This window comes from Pituophis catenifer, unplaced genomic scaffold, assembly GCF_029215685.1.
Source record: "Pituophis catenifer annectens isolate HBS135680 unplaced genomic scaffold, rPitCat1.0.hap2 SCAF_1, whole genome shotgun sequence".
NCBI lineage: Eukaryota > Metazoa > Chordata > Lepidosauria > Squamata > Colubridae > Pituophis > Pituophis catenifer.
In genome coordinates, this window is record NW_027256881.1 from 219,842,392 (window position 1) to 219,865,320 (window position 22,929).

The following is a 22,929-nucleotide window of genomic DNA, read 5'->3' on the forward strand; positions in this document are numbered from 1 at the left end:
TATTGAAGTTGTCATTTTGTAAGCCGCCTTGAGTCCCTAGGGAGAAAGGCGGCATATAAATCGCAATAAATAAATAAATAAATAAATAAATAAATAAATAAATAAATAAATAAATAAATAAATAAATAAATAAATAATTTAATGGAGCTGTAATTACTGTTCAGTATTGGAAATGTGAGTGTCAGTGTAGCTTTCGTTACAACAATGTGCTAAGGTACTTTTTTATCCTTCTGTCAAAATTTGAGTCTTCATCATTGTTGGCAAGTTTCTAGTTCATGGATGAACAAATTAATGGAAAACAAATGTTTCCTGTGATACATCTGTGGAAAAGCAGATTGTTGGATTTCCCCCCAAAGATGCTTACAGCAACATTCAAGAGGAACAAGATAAAATGGAGAAAGATAAGAGGAAACATTTAATAGTTTCCACAAATAAGAGCCTTGGTGGCGCAGCAGATTAAAGCACTGTTAAGTAACACCAGCTGCCTGCAATTACTGCAAGTTCAAATCTCACCAGGCTCAAGGTTGACTCAGCCTTCCATCCTTTTGAGGTAGGTAAAATGAGGACCCGGTTTGTGGGGGCAATAAGCTGACTTCGTATAAAAAAGAACAACGCTTAGGGGGGGCCGGTAGCCCTACTAAGCAGGTATATACAAAAGTATGAAGGCTATTGCTTAATGCATTGTAAGCCACCCTGAGTCTCCGGAAAAGGGCGGCATATAAATTGAACCAATAAATAAATAAATAGAAACATCTTCTTTTTGAAGAAGATGTTTATCAACAGTGACCGATCCTGTGTTTGTTCTTCTTTGATGGGTCATCATTTTCTTGCATGGATTTTTTTTCTCCCCAGAGGATACATTTATAGCTTCTACGTGGGAATTGTGAAACACATTGAAAGCAGGACTTTGTGCACCCCGTCATGTCAGAAGTCGTTTAGTTGAAAATTCAGGTTGAAACTTGACTTACAACTTGACTTACAAGTTGATCCCAAAATTTCCATTGCTAAGCAAGACAATTGTTAACTGACTTTTGCCCCATTTTTAACCACAATTGTTAAGTGAATCACTGCAGTTGTTAAGTGAATCATGTGGTCATTAAGTGAATCTGGTTTCCCCCATTGCTTAGTGGAAGCCAACTGGGAAGATTGCAAATGATGATCACATGACCATGGTACAGTGTAACTGTCATAAACACATACCAGTTGCCAGCTACTTGAATTTTGATCACGTGACCATGAGGATGCTACAATGGTGGTCTGAAAAATGGTCAATCACTTTTCTCAGTGCTGTTGTAACTTTGAACAGTCACTAAACAAATGGTTGTAAGTTGAGCACTTCCTGTACTACAGAGCTAATGTTGGTGTTTGTTTTGGACAAATTAGTTCAAGTTTCCCATTGAAGGCAACTCTTGCCTTATCCAGCTTCCCTGCTTCTGAAGTACAGGTCCAGTAAGGAAAATGCTTCTTACACTTGTCTGCAATTTTTGTCTGCAGCCTTGAAATAAACAGATATGAAATTGACCAGAATTTTGCCAGTTTCACTCTTCTCCTCAGTGGAGCACAAGCAGGCATGCTCAGCCTCCAGGCAACTGGATTTCTTTTCCTTTCCATTTTTTGTGGTGCAGGACTTTTGTTGCTCCTAAATCATCCATTCTACACACTCCAGAAAATTCATTGCATTCTTTGAACAGACAATGGTATAGAAATACTCTTATCTTAAAATAGTCCAGCACATATGCTTCAGAAGTGGTTTGACAAGTCTATACTCCGCTGAAAGTCTTGAATGGACAGGGTGGCTTGTTCTGAGATTTAAATAGTCCATTGAATTATTGAACCACTTTCAGAGCACGGTGGTCAGAAGTTGAATTCAGCCTGTTCAGGTGAACCGGTAGCACCAACAATCAGTTGGCCCCACCCACTCGCTCCTGCTCTATCCTGTCCTTTATTTCCTGCTTTGTAGTTCATTTTAATTGTGTGGCACAGTTGATTCCCTCTCCCTCCCCCCCACTGTTCTACTTACCATTGCTGACCTGGAAGGTAAGCAGCTAAGCTTTTAAGCACCTTAGGCACGCATAAAGTGTGTGTGCACGCTCAAAGCTCGCACTCACTGAACTGGTTGTTAAACCGGCAGTATTCCACCACTGATGGTGGTGCCTTATCTTCTCTAGCCACCTTGACCTCTTGTAAGAATCTCCTACTTGAAGTCCAGAGAAAGGCAGAGGACTACCATTTTAGCCTTCCCAAAAAACCCATAGAAGTCTAGTTTTTCTCCTAGACATTGGGCTGAGTTAAACCAGAGCATTAGGAATTTGAGTTGCTATGGTGTCTTATTGGAAAGGTTATGATATATTTTATACTGGTTTTAGTGGTTTTTCTGTAGATTATTTAGGATTTTTGTGTGAGATAGATGGCCATATAAGCTCTATGAATAAATAACTAATTATTCCTTGTTCTGTACATTTTAAGCTGGCAGAAGCAAATATCATAGATCACATTTATTGTTCGTTGCCCAGATTCATTTGAATGGGCAATAAAAAAACCTTATAAAATAAAGTAATGAGGTAAATATTGATCCATGCATTCTGAAATGAACAATGCAAGTGGAGGTAATCCCAAACTAATCAAAAAATCCTTTTATTGGAAAGAAACTGGCATGGTGTTCTATTGTTTTTATGTGCTTTGACCTCAAGTTAAAATTATTTTTAGATAAGCATTCTATCATTAAGACAAAAATAGTGTCAGGCCTGGAAGCCATCTTTTGCGTTGGATCTTCAGGCCTGTCACATTTAGTGCTGTGGGAAACTGGGAGGGAGGATTGTATGGAGCAAGGGAGATATATAGTTATAATAACATTCTTTTCTCTGAGAGTCAAGGACCTGGAGTGGTGTGACTGGGAGGCATCTCCAGTTGGGACAGTGCATTGATTGGGCCATAGGATGGACATGGGGGGGTACTGGGCAGGGACCTGGATTTTCCTATTGGTGGGGAAACCCTGGAAGCTTTCAGATTCGGGTTTTCCCAGATGTGCCAAGATGACATCTCTAATAAAATGGAACTCTGAGGAATTTCTAGCCTCAGAGTCTTCTTTCATTGAGGGTGTTACTTGGAACCCTGACAAATAGGTTTATACATTTCAAAAATAAGTGCAAGATTCAACCATCCTAACTTTCATCCCCTTTCTTCACCAACTGGAATCAATACAAGAGAGTTATTTGTTCCACCCTGATAGCATAAACAGCATCAGTAACATACCTACTCACTGTGTTTTTGCTAATCAATCAGCTTCTTAGAAGTTGGTGTTTCTACTTGTGCTTTTAGCCTACTACAAAAGATATCTACTGGTCTTTTGCTACCACTACAAAAAAAACCCACCACATAATATTCACAAAAAGTTTAATTGAAAAATTATATTATCCGGGCTTCCGGTTTGGCATTGTGGCGATGCAGTCGGGGAAATAGCGGGCTCTGATGAGCCCTGTAAAAACCCCGACTGGCAAACTGCCGCCGACAGGTCTGTGGACCGATCCTGTCCTGTAGGGACAGGGGAAAGAGAGGGACCCTTTGGGCATCCGAGAGCAACAGGCAAGTTCTTCGAAGGCCAGAGAAAACCCTCTGAGTTGGCGGTGGGGGACGGCAGCCATGGTGGCTGCCACGAAGCCGGAACAAAATGGGACAAGAAATGTGCAGGAGGAAGGAAGAAAGGGTGATGTGCTTTGAAGCCGGGTGAGTGACATCAACCCAGGCGAGAAACAATGATTACAACGATTACAAATAAGACCCCCAGCTTTAATTAATGGCTGAAGATCTGTGGAGCTTGAAGATTTTGTAAAGTAATGAAAGGAGTTAAAGACCCTTTAAGAAATCTATTTCAGCACTGATTGATTGGAATGAACTGACTATTAACTAATTAGAACTGGATATTTGAATTTCTTTTGTTAAATTGAAACAGATCTGATTTTTGGAAAAGAGAAAAGCGATAATTAAGGACTTGGCACCTTTAAAAGCCAGACAAAGTGATCAAACAGATAGCTACATAATTGCTTCAAAATGGCGATTGAATCTGTGACTAAGTGAAAGTGTGGACTGTAGAAATTCGCTCTCTCCTGAAAAAGAACCATTTTGACTCACTATTTATTTTAGATTACTTTGAAAATAACTATGGACTTTTGAATTTTGGAGATTCCTAATCTGTCTACTGATGGTTTTACAAAGAAAGAAGAAATACATCAGAACTAATAAACTTTTAGCTAATTGGCATAGCAACAAAAAGTCTTGCACAGGAACAAAAGTGGAGCTGATGGACTTTACAGGAAACAGACTTTACAACATAATTAAAAATGATATACAGAGTTTTAAGCATGGAAGTATTGACTATGAATTGAAATACTTATGGACAGATAAGGAAATGAAGAAATAAAATAGATAAAATTAAAAGGCCATGTTTAAATGTCTAATTGTCTAAATGGTTAAATGGTTAAATGAGTTTTAAATAAAAACAAGAGGTGCCTATGGTGTAATAAAGATAGAAAATAAAAGAAGATAACTAAAATAAAAGTTGGAAGTTAAGGTGATTAAAAGTGATATTTTTATAAAAGCATAATTTGATGTAACATGTTTTAATTTGTCAACAAAGTGGTGAAGGATAACTATGATTAACTGTTAATAATTATATATGATACAATATGGTGCACAGATTGAAGTAACAATTGAGATTGAATTTAGATTAGATCATTTTTGTGTTTTAATGTTGATGTTAAAAAGAACAATGGAGAAAAATTTAGAAAGAGCTGTATTGAATTTTGATTTATAATTGAATATAAAAATGAGCAATGTTTGGTAGGAAATTAAGATTTATGGCGATATAATGGAAAGACTTAAATTAGGATGTTGGAATTTATGTTAAAAATATTTGTTTTTATTTGTAAAATTAGTCTACCTATTTGTGACCGGACCAAGACTTCATTCTTGAAAGATTTTTTTTTTATGTCTATGTTTGAAAAAATTAAAAAAAAATTTCCAGAAAAAAAATATATATTATGCATGCCACATTATTAAATACAAATCAAGAACAATTCATAACCAATTTAAAAAAGGTAAGACTGGAAAGGTTCCTTCAGAATGTGTTGATGAAGATTCTCTATGGAGATTCTCAGTGATCCAGGTCATGGTTGTCCCAATGATGCTTTTTCAAAACTGGACTGTGTTTTTTCCTTGAAGACATTTCATCCAAAAAGCTTCTTTTGTAGCCTATTGAACTAAAGAAGTTTTTTGGATGAGAAGTGAAATGTCTGTCATTTGAAAAAGCACCTTTGAGTTGAAGATTCTCAGTCATCCAGGCAGAGTTGTCTGGAAGCTGAGTAATGGCAACAACTTATTTTCTTGTTGGCTTGAGACATTTCACTGCCCAGCCAAGCAGCTTCTTCAGTCTGAACAAGTTGGTTAGGGGAATCTGAGTAGAGTAGAATACAAGTAGAATCTGAGGTTGGTACGGGAATACCCCTAAGAATTTTAGGAGTTGGCACTTTCCAACTCTTTGGCCAATTCAGATTGCCCTAACCAACTTGTTCAGACTGAACTTTTTGACTGAAAAAGCTGCTTGGACAGGCAGCACAACATCTCAAATTAACAAAAAAATAAGTCCAGTCACCATGATTCAACTTCCAGACATTTCTTCAGAACATATAGCACTGGATTGATAATCAGTAAGCAAATGAGGACGGAGTCAATTTAGTCATAATTATTACCAGGGTGGATTTGATTTAAATTGAGTTGATTTAAATCACAATTTAAATCATGATTTAAATCACTAGTAAAAAGGCTTGATTTAAATCAACTCGATTTAAATCATAATTTTTAAAGAGCAACTGTCATCTCTGCTACTCCTTTGACCCACTGTTGACTCACCGATAATCCCAGTGTTGCAGAATATACAACCTCATGCTACATAACTAAACTCCATTTCATGCTGAATAAACTAAATTATTTATGTATCTTAAATAGAAAACTACCTTACGATAGATTTTTACCCCAAAAGTTTTTTATTAAAATAAATTCAATAAAAATAAAAAAATCCAATTTAAATAAAAAAATCTGATTTTTTTGATTTTTTTAAAAAAATCATTGATTTTTATCCACCCTGATTATTACAATAAATCTGTAAGTCTGATGTTGAGTAACAATTAAGGCAGAGATCCTACTCCATGAAGTCTGTGTTGCAAACAGTTTTACTGGCTAGAATCTTAATTTTCCTTTCACTAGCATCAAGTTGACTTGTTGGGTTAGTATAACCTAAAATCTTTTTGTGCTGTTTGATGTGGTTGCATTGAAAGATGACTTTTGAAAGTATCATTTAGTAATATAATACTAAATACCTAATTTTTCCATCTACCCATATATTAATCTGCTTAAAATTCACCTTTTCCAAACTATATTATATACATGGTAACATACAGTATAGTGTAGAGAGTGGGTGGGATACTATGCTTGTTTAAGAATTATCTTTCTCCTTAGTTGCAAATTCCAGTTTTCAAATCTTTTATTTTCCTTCTTAATATCATTACTGTGAGATTACTGTGACCAACCTTTCCCATATTCTTTAAATTCTAGATTAAATATTACTCATTAATTGTATATTATTCTAGGATTTATAAGATTATTCTTTTGATTGTTTTCCTTCTGCTGAAAACATACATATATTGGTATATCTGTCCATCAGTCTTGATAGTCACAAAGGAAAGAATGTGATGCAGGACTAATAATAGGCAATACTTGTTGCCTAGGGCAAAATACATTGTCCTCTGAAACCAAAGGAGAAATGATGATAGTGTTGAGTAGTATTTGAGTAGTATTTGATAGTGTTTGAGTTTAACAACTCAAATACTGCTGTCTCATTTTTCCTTTATAGCTAAGGAATGTGAGACTGCACTGTTAGAAACCTAGAGAGTACCAATTAAAATCCATCATTTTGCTCTGTAATTGCTATCTTTTCTTTGTTTAAAAGCTACACTGACTTGGACAGAGTTGAATTATACTAAATCCTTTTCTCACTGTAAGTTCATAAAGCATGCATAATTAGTATCTTCAGGCACAGACTTGGTAAATGTCAGCTTTGTGGGGAAACTTTGTCATATTAGGACTAAGCTTTCCTGAAATCATTGGGACTTAATTTATATTATTTGTATAGACTCTGGGTTTGGTTAGAGATTATGCTCTCAAACTACACTTATAATCACAAATTCATTTTTTAGTGATATTTTAAAATATTTCATTTAAGAAATTTGTTATCCTGTATATCAGATATCTGTCTTATTTAACAATTAGATGAAACCACTGGGAGAATTAATCCACCATCACAAGATAGGGATGCAGTATGTTGATGATATCCAATTTTACATCTTTAGCTTCAGAAAATGTAATGGATGCACTGAACTGGTATATAGAGGCTTTGAAAGTTTGAAGCAGGCTTAGATAGAAGTCCTGAGATAGATCATACTGTTTATTCTGGAACCATCAGATTTATTAGAAGATTTGGCTCTGGATAGGATTGAACTCTCTCTCTCAATGAGCAAATCCCTCACCTGGAGGTTGTTTGGCCTCATAGCTCTTTTTCAGACAATGGAGGTTGTGGACATGGTTACTTTATCCAGTTTTGACAGTATACAAGATACAACTGTCCTTGGATCTCAGTTTTTTGGCTACTACAATTCTTTTTTCTTGTCTTTGAAAGTGATTTTGAAGGTTAAATTGTAGTGAACATGCTGGCCCATGTATTCATGAATTCAGTAAAATAACAGTTCTTTATCAATTATTACACTATATATTTGCCGGATAAAATATTGCTTATCATCTAACCTACATGTTTGCATCTTGAAGATGTGTCGCATATCTTTATCTTCAGTTAAATGTATCTTTTTTTGTGTGTGGCTGTTGTAATATTAACTATCCCTCAATACCAGGATAGTGTTCCGCTTCTGAACTTCATGCTTGATGTGGAAAAGAATAAAAATTTGACTTTGGGTTTTACTGAGTAGACTGATAGATCTTTATAGAAATGCCTTGTTTCATGAAAAAGCAAAAAGTTGTGATTAATGCCTTATTTTACTGTAACAGAGAGAGTCGGAAGTCAGTGCTTCTTTTTCTTTTCTTATCTTTCCTCACCTCCTTTCCTTCCTTCCCCCAACCCCCAACTGCTTTTCTATTTACTTTGTATTTTATGATACTTTATAATTCAATAAAAATGTTTAAAAAAGCAATACCAGGATAGTGTTCTACTTGTTGATACACAGGAAAGAGACTAAAAACAATTTTCTTTAACTAGGCTTTCAGTTTATAATTGCCCAATTTTTTTGTCAAATGTTACCAACTTGAGATGTTATCAATTTTCTTTTAAGCCTTTTCACATTTTGTGATTTTGTAGTGTTTTATTTTTGTGAGTTCTATAATTCGGGTAGCATTGAAATCCTGCTACAGTAAATCAATAAATGAGAAAAAGTAAGATACAGACAGTCCTTAATTTATGACCACAATTGAACCCAAAATTTTTGTTTCTAAGTGAAATGTTTGTTAAGTGACTTTTGCCCCATTTTACAAGATTTCATGCCACAGTTGTTAAGTGAATAACTGCCATTGTGAAGTTAGTAAATGGTTGTTAAATGAATCTGTCTTCCATATTGACTTTGCTTGTTAGAAGGTTGCAAAAGGTAACACTGCAACTGCCATAAATATGAGTCAGTTTCCAAGCATCTAAATTTTGATCATGTGACTATGGACATGCTGCAATGGTCGTAAATGTGGAAAATGGCCATAAGTCAGTTTTTTTCAGTGCTGTTGTAACTTTGAAACAGTCACTAAATGAACTGTTGTAAGTTGTGGACTACCTGCATTTGTCTTGTAAAATGACAAGGAGAGCTGACAAATTATGTCCACTAATCATAGTAGTTCAAAATGTCCCCAAATAATAGTACTTGAAAGGGGGTTGCTTTATATGCATCAACCTCAATCTTTATTTCTCTTTGTGCTTCCATCCATTGTTTTCATAGTTACTTTCCTTACATCAGGGGTGTCAAACTGATGGCCCACAGCCAGATGCATCACATGCAGGCCACACCCACCCCAGTTCCGCAAAGGCAAAAATATCATGATACGTCATGATACATCACGTGACGCGATCGAGTTTGACAGCCATGCCTTACAGGAAATGTCCTTATAATGCACAAAGAATTTAACATTTATTTTAATTCTACTGGAATGAGTTATTTTATGCTATTATTTCTTAGATTTCTCTGCTGCTCTGATATTTATTGTTTAGAGAAAAATAATAAATCTTCTTTCTCAAAACTGATGTTTCATTGTCTTTGGGCGAAGAAGGAAATGCTGTTAACAACAGTGTTGAAAAAGAACCTGAACATCATTCCCAGCTACAAAATTAAATGTGTCCCTGAATATTAAATATTACAACTCTTTAGACTCAGATGTTCATTTAAAAATATTAATTTGAACCCCAACAATTTAGCATTGAGCCTTTCTAAAGGAAAAGAATACATTTGCGCTAATTTTGTCTCCATTTTAAGTCTCTTCCTCTCTGAAATCCTCTGTCCCAATTTAGTCGTGCATGATGAACAAAATTTAAGGATGACTTTGTGTGAGAGAGTTATAGAATATTTGAAGAATCCTTGAGGAGTTGCCTGTAGACTATGAATCTTGTACAGAAGATGCTATGCAATGATTATGCATATATCATGCCCTTGTATGAGATATCAGGATCCAGCAAGGGAACTGCATACATCATTAATATTTAGCCCAATGCTGATTTTACATCACATATGCAGTACTTCTGAGAACATAAACAATTGGTTTACTAGTCAGCGTGCCATCTTAAGTAGATTATGAGCAGACTTCTTTTTCTTTGCTTGCTTGACCATCCATGTGCTAATATAAAACAAAATATGACTGTTCAAACGGTAGCTTATCTGAAAACATCATAGGACATAAATGCAGTGGTGGTATTCAGCCGGTTCTATCCAGTTTGGACGAACCAGTAGCAGTGGCTACAGGAGGCTCCACCCACCGACCCGGACGTCATCACATCCTGTTTTTTATGCTCTGTGCATGCACGCTCAATTTTGTGAACTGGTAGCAAAGATAAGTGAATATCACCCCTGCATAAATGGTATTAATTAAGAATGAAGGTGAATCTACATGTCCCAGGATAATGTTGTAGGTCTAATCTGGGTCGGTCACCACCTCTGGGTCCAGTGACTGACCCAGATTGGATCCTGAGGTCTTAATTAACTTCATTAAGATTGCTATCTATCTTATTTTCCCGTAACATTCCCCAATTATGAATCTTCCCTGGATTCTATTTCCAATTGTTTTATTTTTATCCAGTCCAATTTTATTCCATTTTTTTTTTTTGCATTAATTCCCTTTCTACTATAAGGTAGGTAAAGCCGTGTTTGTTTGAAGGTTAAATTCCTTGGTCTTTGACTCAAGTCTTGTGAGCTTTGTTCAAAGCACCAAAGACAAAACAAAACAAAAAAAAAGTTTTATAATTTTCCAGCTATAAGATTAGTTAATGCCATGTTAAACCTCAACCATTTATTTCTGTATAGCTTATAAACTTTTTTTCTTCACTGTTCCCATAGGGGATAAGCAGAGGTTAATGTGATACTGTGAAATAAATAATATTTTAGAAGGATTATCTAATTCTTTCTACATAATTCAGGCTACAAAAATTATTAAGGAATTTAAAGATGTGTTGTATTATCAATTTTCTTTGTCTCTGGTATTTTGGTATTTACAGTGATGAAGTTCCAGGCAGTCAGTTGGTTACAGACAAGTTTCACATTGATTGGGATTCTGTGCTTGTCAACTCTGATAATGTCATCATAGCTCAGTTTGATGGAAGAGGGAGTGGATTTCAAGGACTCAAGATTTTGCAAGAGGTTCACCGTTCACTAGGATCAGTGGAAGTGAAGGACCAGATAGCAGCCGTAGAGTACGTATGTGCAAAATTTTAATCCATTTTTAAAAATTATTTCTTTTGATATGACAGATAGAAAAGCTTTGTGTTTTATATCTCTACCGTATTGGGTTAATGGAATTTGTGCACTATTTAAGAACAATAAAGTTCAATAAAGCATCAAATCTGCTTTTATGTTTAGTCTAACTAGTCTATAGTCACTAATTGACATTTTTAATAGAAAAGTATTGCATGATATGGAATGGATTCCAGATGTTGTATATTATTGAAATACAATAAACTACTTCTAAATCCTATAGATATAATGAATAGATGACTTATTATCAACCATATGATGTTAGTCCTGCTGCCACAAAACTAAATGCACATGATTTTAGTGCCTTAAAATGATTTATTGTTAGTTGTTATTGCTGTCCTTTGACAAATTTTGCAAAAAAAATAATATTTTTTTAAAAAATAAATATGTGTATTAGATCTGGTCCTGTTTTCAACATATAGATATATTGAGGAACTGAATAATTGCATGTGTTTTAAAAACTGATTAAACATTTCTGCACTATAGGCACTCTCTTCATCTTCTTGTCAAACTTAATGTTTGGATTTATCATATCAGTATATTAAGTAGTCTTAATATATGCCTTCTTAATTCCAAGACATTGCTTGGAGGACAGAATATACGCAAAGCATTTAGCAGGTTTGATCTTTAAAGTAACTTCCTGCCTTCAGATGTTGTGAAGGGAATGTACCATTTGCAGTGTTAAAAAAAAAAAAAGTAGGATTAATTTATCAAGTAATCTTGTTCTTTGTCCTAAGGGATTATGAGTGTTGAATGCATCAGGAGAATACTAAAATCAAAAAAGCTGCTTCGTGTTTGCTACAGGGAGGACCTAAGCAGATTCAGACTGGGCATGCTGTTTATGCTACTCAATTCTAGCTTAATAAAACATATAAACGCAGCCAGTGTACTACAATACTTTATGGTTTTATTATATTTTTAATCGAATCCTATGCTGGGATAGCTGTTGAAATTACCTAGGGTCAAAATAGTTTTTAAAATCTTTCCACGCCACATCTGATGAATGTCATATATGAGGGGATTCACAGTTTTGAAGATAGTGACCATTTAGCAGTCTAATTCAATCAAGAAGAAATTTGTACTCCAGTGCAGCAGGTAGTAGGTGGTAGTAGGTGAAGTAGGTGAATAGGCAGAAGACAAACAAATAGACAAGCACATATATTCTTTACATACAGAAAAAGCATTGCTCAAGCATCATTTGTTTGTTTTTTGTAATATGCTACCTTCTCTATTACAGATACTTGCTGAAGCAATCATTTATTGATGGTAACAGACTGAGCATCTTTGGAAAGGTAATTTTATTAAATGAATAAGATGTTGCAATCTGTCAATAGTGCAAATGTGCAATCTACACATTTCTGAAGCTTTTACCATTTAGTTATTTAATTAGCTTCAACAAATTATAGGAAAAAAATCATTTTGGTGATACTCTGTTTTTAATTTCAAGTTTTCTGAAATGAGTCTAATTATTTGGATGAATTGAATTTGATCATTTGAATTTGGCACAAAATCTACTTTAGAACCCTGTTTCAAAATACCAGGAAATAAATAAATACCAGACAGGGATGGGAAGTGTTATTTTGGTTTTGGCTATCTTAGCAGATTTTTGAACTAACAACTATGGCGTACTTTAAAAGTGTTTTATGTTGTTGCTGTGTGCTATAAAGGTCAGATTCTGAAAAACTGTTTTTAGGAAGTAATGGGGTTTCTGGAAGAAGAAACGACAGACTGAACACAGCTCTGCAAAAAAGTGGAGCCAATGAACACAGAGCTAGGAATCAACCAGCTCTTTGAAACTCTCCAAACATAAAGAGGATGTGAGATTGTCCATAAGTGCTCCAGATAGTTACTCCTCATGAGAAGCCTGAAAGACAGCTGTCTTGTCTCCATTGCATTTTGAGCTTGGGAGACAAGGAAATAGCAATCTTGCTCAAACCATGATTGGTGCCTTTAAAAGGGCACTACATTGGCATACTTCCTTTTCTAATCACGTTTGTAAATTACTTATTATCTCCTTTTCAGCTTTTAGAACTCTATGGATCAACAAATCTGAAAAGACTGTATAAATCTGCCTTCAGCCCTTAATGAAAAACCAATTTAACATATAAGCTTTTTTAAAAAAATAATAAACAGAAAAGGGTTGATTAAAACTTCGATTTTTGAAAGATGAATTTAGGATTTTGGAATTAATTATAAAGAATCTTTCCCATGGGAAAATGATTTTGTTTTTATTTTTTTTAAAAAAAAGACACTAGAAGGAACTAGTTATTTCAGTTAAAGGAGAAGAGAACACATAAATTTGACTGACAGTTACAGAATGGTGCAAAATATTCCAAAACTGGAAATACTGAAGGGTATTTTTTGAAAAATGGAATTATAGTAATACTAACAATGTCAGCAATGATATCTGCCTCTATAATAGATGGTGTCTAAAAGATGAAATGGAAGAGGAGCAAGGTTTACCTGAAAGGCAGCATTCAAAGTGGACTTAAAAATGATAAGCTACAAGAATTACAATGGAAAAGATGCTACACTGGACATACAAAAGAAACTGACTTAAGTTGTAATAATTAAAAGGGTTATACAAACAACAAGATAGTGACCTGGATAATTTTTCTATATTGGACTTACAAAACAGAGTAGCTAAAGCTTTAAACAGTCTCAAGAGAAGGAACAAAGAAGAAAGGAAAAGAAATAAGATTCTAGGACATTATTTTAACAAAAATCAAGATTGTTAGAAGTAAAAGGAAAGAATTTAAAGTTAGTTTATTTGATCAAGGTTAAAATAAATATATTATCTCTGGTAATCCTTAATGAACTTTTGCTGACACCACAACTGAAATGACTATGGATAATGAATTTGTTTATAAAGTAGGTAAGAGATAAGTTATGGGAAGAAGATATCATTTTTGTAATTTAAGAGGAGGTGAAAAGTTTATACTTTGTGATGAAGGTTGGGGCAGTAGTTTGGGAAATTTGGGATCACTAATATATTGATGAAATTCAGTCCTGTTAGAGTTGAATTTCATCCAGCAAATCTTGAAAGAAGAATGAATTGCCTAGATTGAAACAAGAAAAGTACAATCAAAATAAATACCACATGCCAAAATTCACAGATTTGTAAAAAAAAAAAAAAAAAAAAAGATCGAAAGACTTAATGGATTTATGAATGACCTCTGTTCAGTGACTTGTATCCTGGAAATTAAAGTGAATTTCCTAGGTATTTTTCTCAATAAATGCCATAATCATAGAATGGAAGATAAGGAGGTACCTTGGAGATAATCAAGTTCAACTCCCTGTCCAGTGTGAGAATTTGTTAGTGCAGCATTTCTGAAAGAGGGCCACCCCATTTTTATATAAACATCTCCTGTAAGACTCTTATCATCTCCCAAGTCAATCTGTTCTAGTATTGAGTCGCGTTCAGCATATACAAATTTTCCAGCTGTTCTACTCTGTTTCTTTCTGATTTATTAAATTGTTTCTTGTCTTGTCTTTTGAAATTGCTCTGAATAATTCTGTCCTACTTTGTACATATTTGAAGATTACTATCATGTCTTCTTATAAGCTTTTTCTCCAAGCCTTCAACCATTCCTTTTTTTCCCCCGTTTAATTCCCTTTAAGCCCTTTATCCTGCTGATTGTTCTCCCTTGAACATGGTCCAGTTTGTTAACGTCATTCTTAAAATGTAATGCCCTGAACTGCATGCAGTGTTTTAGTTGTCTCCTTACTAATGCAGATTAGAAAGAAATCACAACTTCTTTTGACAGCAATACTGTATTACTACTCTTGGTAAAACCTAGAATTGACTTAGTGTTTTGTTTTGTCTGGAGGGTTTTATTCAAGCTATGATTCACCAACATATATAAATCATTTTACATAAATTTCTCCTTAGTATAGTCTCCTCAATCCTAAACTTAAACTATTGATTCTTTTTTTCTTACGTAGAACTTTTCATTTGTATATGTTTCTTTCTAGTTCCTACCTATTCTTCTCAACTTTCAAAATCCCATTCCATCTTGACATGTACGGTAAGATATTTCTTACCAACGGTACAGAGCCAAGAGCAAAACCTTGATTAATGCCATTTAACGCTACTTTCCAGATTAATATGTAACTCAGTCCCAGCAAGACCAGATGGCTTTGGATATTTGGACCTCCCAGTTCTGGGGATTTTCCATTTTAACTCTGAATAAGGGTCACATTACCCTACCGTGTTTCCCAAAAAATAGAAGCTACTCAGAAAGTAAGTCCTAGCTTGATTTTTACATGTACGCCCAATATAAGCGTACCCCAAAATAAGCCCTAATTAAGACCCCGCCCACTCCAGGGTGCACAGGTAAAAATTAAGCTAGGGTGGGGATGGGGGTGGTGGAGCTGCCCTATTACTTATCTTCGGACAATTGCAGACAGGCCTCGCATATCTTGGCCTATTTCTTCTGCCGGCAAGGCTTTCCTGAAGGTCTCTGTTATCACTAGAGAGGCCTTCAGGAAAGCCTTGCTGGATGAAGAAGTTCCTGAAGGCCTCTGGTAGCGACAGAGGCAAGTAAGGTGAGTCAGTGGATGGCATCCTCCTCCAGAAAAATAAGAACTGGTGCCTTTTTTGGTGGGAAAAAAAATAGAAGACAGGGTCTTATTTTTGGAGAAACACTGGTACTTGGAACTTGTGTACAAGCAGGTGGCAGTTATGTACCAGAAGGCCTTTGCACAGGTTGAGCTAGTGTACCAATTGTGTCTACTCCTCGGTCAAGAGGCTCTCTCCATGGTCTCTCATGGGGTCATGTTGTGATTAGATTATTATAACATGCTGGTTAAGAATGCAGCAGCATGAGCAATGTTAAGCAAGCCTCATTAGACCCTCTGCTATAAAGTTGTATTAGTTTCCAGTTGGCTTCTGATCAATTCAAAATGCTGGTTATTACCTATAAATCCCTACATGTCAGAGGGTTTAGTTACCTGAGGAACTATCTTTTTTCTTTAGTGTCTGCCTCTTCCTGATCCCATCAGTTAAATAGCACTATTGAAATGGACTTCAATATTGTGGCATCTGTCCAGAGACCTATATATCATTCACCTTGCCTTCCTCCAAGCAATCTCTGAAAAATTGGTTGTGTCCCCGGGCCTAAAGCTAAATGGATTGAGAGGGTTCCCTTTAATGGTGGGTGCAGTGGAATTAAGTTTTGTGTTTTGATGGTTCCCCTCTCCCTGTCTATTACAGGTAGTTCTTGGGCTACAATCATTCATTAACAATAGCAGTTTCCAGTTTCAATTGCCATTTAAACTGAGAACTACTTGTAGGCTTTGTTTTGTATTGTTTTATATTTTATTGTGTTCTTAGGCTGTGATGCCACCCAAACTCATATGCATGTCATACAGCCAGATATATCATAAATAACTGACTACAAACAAAATATTCCAGCCAAATTTTGATGACAATGCTTACAAGTATTAAAAATATGTAGAAGCCCACAATATATAACTCCTGGTATCCAGCGCAGATTCAAAGAGCAAATGCTGTTTGGACTGTGTACCTATTAATAGGTACCACTTCTCAGGGTTACCTTAAAATTGCTGCACCTTTTCCCAGGATCACCCAACCTCCACAAACAATTGTTAGAATTGAGGTGCTTAAGGGGTCCCCATAGAGATTCTATGTGTACCTATGTGCACCCAGAATCACACTTTTATAGCCCCAATACAGAGGATTTGTCAATTACCCTTGCTTTGGTATTCTTGTACAAAATTAATGGTTTGGAAAAATGTAGCAGTAGTTTGCTATTAAATTACCTATTTAATTCATATTTTACACGCATAGTCACTTACAGCCCAATGTGCTCTAAGTAACCCCCTTTTCCTACCATCTGTGTATGATATCCTTAGTTAGTCTCTCACTTGTTGTATTCTGTTGCCTCTGGCATAAATAGATGAGTCAGACAAGTGGTTTTACCTTTAGCAAAAATATTTTTACTGCCATGTCAGTGGATCTCAGTTTCTCAACCTTCACCACTAAGTTTTCAGATGCTGATGTTTGCTTCTTTCGGTTGTAAGAGGGAGAAAAATTTGAACTCATCTACTCTTTATGTCCTTCTTATTTACAACAATGAATGCAACTCTGTTCTTGTTCCTTCTTCTCACCTCCCACCTCCCACCTGTCTCCAGCTCTCCTCCCAGCCCAGGCACAAAGGAAGTCATACCATTCAGTTTTATATATATATATATATATATATATATATATATATATATATATATATATATATATGTATGTATGTATGTATGTATGTATGTATGTATGTATGTATGTATGTATGTATATGTATATGTATGTATGTATCTATGTATGTATCTATGTATATGTATATGTATATGTATATGTATATGTATATGTATATTAATTCCAATATTCAGCAGTAATCTTCAGTTATTACTAATGGATTGGAGTACATTTCCAAATGTGTGACAATTTCAATTAAGACATGCCTTAATATTGAATATATTCTTTATAGTATATATTCAACACTAAGTCTCATTGCTGTTCCTTGGGAAAATTCCAAAATCCATAGGGAAGTAATACTTTTCTAAAATCAACATGATATAAAACAGAATGCAAGCTTTTGTCTAAAACTCTTCATCAGGCAAGATGTTACAAAGGCTCAGTAGACAGTGCATTGCAGCTGTCTTTAATGTATCAGTAGAAATAATCCTTTTTAATCAGTTGGCCATAACTCTGTATTATACGGAAAGCAGATACATATATAAAATAACTTTATTAGAAATGTGACATAAATAATGTAGTTAGAATCATAGACATCCATAGTAATCTAATGCATTTTTCTCATTTGCTAATCCCTGATCTAAAGTGCACTAAATATTTAAGTGAATTTAATTTAATTGAATATTTATACAGGTAACTTAGAGTGAGGAAGGAAGAATTGTTCTTTCAGTGAGTTAAGCAGCATATAAATTTAAATGAATAAATAAACAAACAAATAAAAACACTTCTCTAATTCCATCTCACACAATTACTGTTAAAACTACTATTATTTTTAGCAGGAATGGAAGAAGAAAAAAGATGACATCTATTTTCTGAGAAAACTACTTCTGGCATAGCCATATCAATTTTAAAATGTTATTTATAATTTCTTTTATAATTTATTCATATTAATAAATTTATTGTAAATATAAAAATTATTAAATCTGTTCCATGCTTATATTTAACTGAACATCTATAGTTGAAAAATGACAAGAAATGAAAGCATACATTATATAAAATATTCAGCTATGAATTAATATATGAAATATACAGTGTTGGGTATTTTACAAAAAGACTAATTCTTTAAAATAAAATAAAATATATTTTACATTTTTAGACAGATACTAGAATTGGCAAACTTGATGTTTATTTTATATTTATATATCTTATTATCACAACTGATTTGCTAATGGGAAACTAATTATTTACTTTCTTGATACCCCATTGACTGTTCAGAAACATTTATCTATAGCAATCTTGTAACGTTCTGTATTTACGCCAATATATTGTATTATTTCTCTAAAAGTTTTTGCTCTGAGAATGGTGTAAGTAAGTAAAAAGGATCTATAACTTTTAAGTATATGCTCATTTTCTACAAGTATGATTTAACAAACAGAGGAACATTCCCATATGTATTTGAACTGCCACCTTCACTCAGTCTGAAATGTTCCGAGTCAGACAAAAATGTTTCTGTCCCTAGTTAAATTGATTGTCCTAGTCATATTTAAGGTTAGATTAGCAAATCCTGCTCTGAATATCCATATGCAACTTTAGCAACCCAATAGCATCATAGTTCTTTGAATTAAAAACAAGAGCAAGTGATTACTTAATTAGTAACACTCATATCTGTGGTGATATATTAATACTGCGAAGGAGGAAAACAAGAATGAGGTCAATACTTTTTCAATGGATTTTTTTTTTCCATTTCCACTTTCCGGTTTTGGAATTAAACTCAGGGCTGTATAGCCACTTCTGATTGCATAAAATAAATAAACATCATTGATCAACAGCAGCTTTTAGTACTCTACATTAATAAAAATGGCTAAAGAGCTCCAGTAATTCATCTTGTGTATATTTAATAATGGCGTACAAGCATTTCAGTAACATGTGGGATATCATTGGACCTTCTTCAAACTGTATGCTGAAGCAAAACATCCTCTGCCCTTTTTTTTAAAGAAATAACTTTTGATTTATGCCCACAGAGGCATAAGAGAAACCAAAGAAATAAATATAAAAGTGGGGGCATGCATAAGAAAGAATAGTCTCATCAAGGCAATAATGAGCACATTATAACTCACATCAGTTGTTTCCTAGGGTTATGGAGGTTACCTTGCATCAATGATTCTGAAGTCCAACGAAAAACTTTTCAAGTGTGGAGCTATAATTGCACCAATTACAGACATGCGACTGTATGGTGAGTGGGTTGTATCATTCAGTTTGTTCCACAGTAGCTCATTTTCCCTTTCTTAATTGCAGCCGAGACACTTATATAATATTACAAATGCAGACAGTTCACTCAGAAGGTGGCTGCTTAAAAAAAAAAAAGCACAATCAGGTTTAGCATATATAAATAAATCTGCATTTAAAACAGGTGGTGCCCTTAAGTGCTTTTCCACTTTTCCACATCACATAGCAATGGCTGCCCCATAACAGAAACCTCAGAGCCAGAAGTAATCAAGATGTCTGCATGTTGCTCCCCGCTTTGCCTGCTGATGGGATGGATGTCATTCAGGAGGCTTCAAATGGGATCATGCTGGATGAGGAGCCGGGAGATTTTGTTTTCTGCTGAGAATAGTCTGCATCTCATCTCCACTGGGTTCCATAGCAGAGCTTAAATATAATTGGCCATATATGTTAGTACGTTCCTCCAAAAGTAATTTAATAGCTATTAAGTTTTCCTATTTCCTATGTACAGCATCTGCCTTTTCAGAAAGATACCTGGGCAATCCATCTAAAGAAGAAAATGCTTACCAAGTGAGTAAGAGATACTATGGTTCTAGATGGGGTGCCGGAGGTATTCGAAATGCAAATCAATCACAGATGTGCATGTTTTCTCCTTTTCAAAAGGCATCCAGCGTATTGCACAATATTCATGGCTTTAAGGAAGGAAATTTGTTAATCATCCATGGGACAGCAGATAGTGAGTATTTACACAAATGCACTTTCCTAGTTGCTGTTTGTCTTCTGCAGAAGTTCAGTGAAGGATAAGCATGAAGAACATGAGAGCTTTATAAGACTTGGTTTTGTCTGCCCTTAGAGATCCCATTGTGAGACTCCATTGACAGTTTCCTAGCCAAACAAGTGACACTACTCTTTTATAACTCTTTTTAGCTGTAGGGACCAATTTGTTTAAACTTTATGAAATGCAGTGCCTTTGTTGGCAGGCAACATGCATTAATAACTGTTGAACATCAAAATTTAATAATCACTTAAATTATTCCTGCTCTGCCACTGGCCAATTGTGTAAGGTGGAACAAAGATAGTACCAAATTGACCTTCTTGATACATTTATAGCTAGATTACTGAAATTTCCTAATTAAGATAGGCTATTTTTTTTTTCATGGCTTCGTTCATCCCTGTGAGACTGTTTATAAAATAAATCTTTGCACGTCACCTCTATGTTACTGTTTCCTCTCTTTGCTCTTATCCTTTCGGCTGCCTAGCTTTGTGGTCATATTCATTACCTTTTGCAGCTTGTGTGCCCATTACAGGTCTGCTTCACAGACCTATGGTAAGATTGAGCTTTCCATATCTGACACATGAATTCTGTGGGAGGGAGTCATCAAAGGATCATTGTCTCCCAATTCTATATGTTTTCTCTGTATTCGTGCTTCAGGCATTCTTTCTTCATAAGGGGAGATTGCAACAGAAACACAGTATGTGAAATGGATGAAATGTAATACTTAGCATAAGAAATATAAATAATATACGAATGGGTGAGATTCTTCCCAGGCATTTGATGAGGCTACCTGGCTGTAGCTTTGAAGTGAGCTTTTCTGCATTTCTGTATACTAGATTTTTTTTTTATTATTATTATTTTTTTTGGCTTTGTGGCCATGTGGCTGCTTTACCAGGTAAGTACCGGGTACTGTCCGAAGTAAACAAATGCTTAGGCATTCCAGGCAGAAGAGTTGAAAAGTGTACAATACATTTGGAAATTGTTGAATATAGCATAAATGTAGAAAATAGCAGCCTATCCAGAGTTTTTCATTTATAGAAGTCCATAGTTGAGAAACAAAACAAAAATTCACAATATTTTTTTCCCTAATATCATAGAGGATAGATAAGACAAATATATCCGCTGCATTTTACCAATGCACAAAGATATCTTAGTTTCTCAAACTACTTCCCTAAGAGGGAAATTGGAAATTACAAATTAAATATGAAGGGAGGGAGGGAAGAAGGGAGGGAGGGAGGGAAGGAGGAAGTCTTTGATTATAAATTTTCTAAATTCATCATTTTCATGCTAAATACATGCTTTCGTTATCATTCAGCTGTAGCCGTCTCTGAGCTTTCAGCATACAGGAAGTATTTCAGTTTTATTAAATACATTACCTGACATTCATATTAAATGTTAAGCAAAGCTGTGGATTATACCAATAGATACTTTGCATTAGTACAACTATCTTCAGGTATTAAAAAATCTTGTCACTACATGAAAAGTAAAAGGGGAAGTTTTTAATCCCCATTTTTTCCAGCAATAGCATCAACAGCTCGTGCTCTGGAGATGAGAGAAGATAATGAGGCAGTAGGGGAAAATGGGACTGGGAAAATGTTTGATATTTCTGCATGTGTAAAGTTGGAGATCTTATCCTGCTCAAGCTCTGGTTTGGGCAATGGCCTCCTATTGTCCTTCTTGGTTAAACTTGAAGACTCATCCTCACCTTGCTTCCAACTTCCAAGTATTCCTCTTTCTGTCATCATTTAGATGCAAAATAATTAAAATAATATTAATATTGGGCCTGGTAAAGCTGTATTGCCACTTACTCATTCCTGTGTGATAGATTTTGTATGTTTCTATATATTTCTAATGAGTAGCTAAAACCCCCTTCAAACAGAACTAGACATTCTTGGGAATGTATTCATTAGCAATAGTAATAGCATTTATATACTGCTTTACAGTGCTTTACAGCCCTCTCTAAGTGGTTTACAGAGTCAGTATATTGCCCCCAACAATCTGGGTCCTCATTTTACCCACCTCGGAAGGATGGAAGGCTGAGTCAACCTTGAGCCTGGTGAGATTTGAACTGCCAAATTGCAGGCAGCCAGCAGTCAGCAAAGGTAGCTTGCAGTACTGCACTCTAACCACTGCGCTACCATGGCTCATTCATTAAACTGAAGTTCATTGGATCAAAACCATATTTAAAAATATACACTTAAGGAAAAATAAAATCAGTTTATCTGGAGTGGACTATTAAATGCAGTTTCTGCCTTCCTCTATATCAGGCATGTCCAACCTGTGACCCATGGGCTGCATGTAGCCCTGGACAGCTAGTAATGTCCAGGTCCACATGATAATAAAAATATTAAAAATAGAGGAAGTTTGTTATTGATACACATTAACTATATTGCATGTTTTATATGTGGCCCAAGTCACTCGACACAGCGCAGGCAAGTCAAAAGGTTGGACAACCACTCTCTGTATCATTGTAAAGTACATGTTTACAATGTTTCATAGTGTTTCCAAAAGAACATTTCAGAATGTGGTAGAAATGTGATAACATTACAATAAAAGGGAAGATTAGTTTAATAATTAGGTTACACTTCAGGATTCAGAACCAACTTATATTTATTGTAGTTACCTATGTCAGCGCTTACACGCTCAACAATGTTCTGAACCTTACC

General features: G+C 35.0%; 1 protein-coding gene across 4 annotated transcripts in view; it reads left to right on the top strand.

Annotated features, from left to right (window-relative positions):
- DPP10 (dipeptidyl peptidase like 10) overlaps positions 1-22,929 on the top strand; it is a 201,389-nt gene that overhangs the window by 176,447 nt on the left and 2,013 nt on the right. For all 4 annotated transcript variants that reach the window (XM_070957038.1, XM_070957037.1, XM_070957039.1 and 1 more), the window contains 5 exons: positions 10,802-10,996; positions 12,295-12,349; positions 19,399-19,498; positions 20,000-20,058; positions 20,152-20,224. In XM_070957038.1, coding sequence (XP_070813139.1) covers positions 10,802-10,996; positions 12,295-12,349; positions 19,399-19,498; positions 20,000-20,058; positions 20,152-20,224 — 482 coding nt within the window. The remainder of the gene's footprint in view (positions 1-10,801; positions 10,997-12,294; positions 12,350-19,398; positions 19,499-19,999; positions 20,059-20,151; positions 20,225-22,929) is intronic.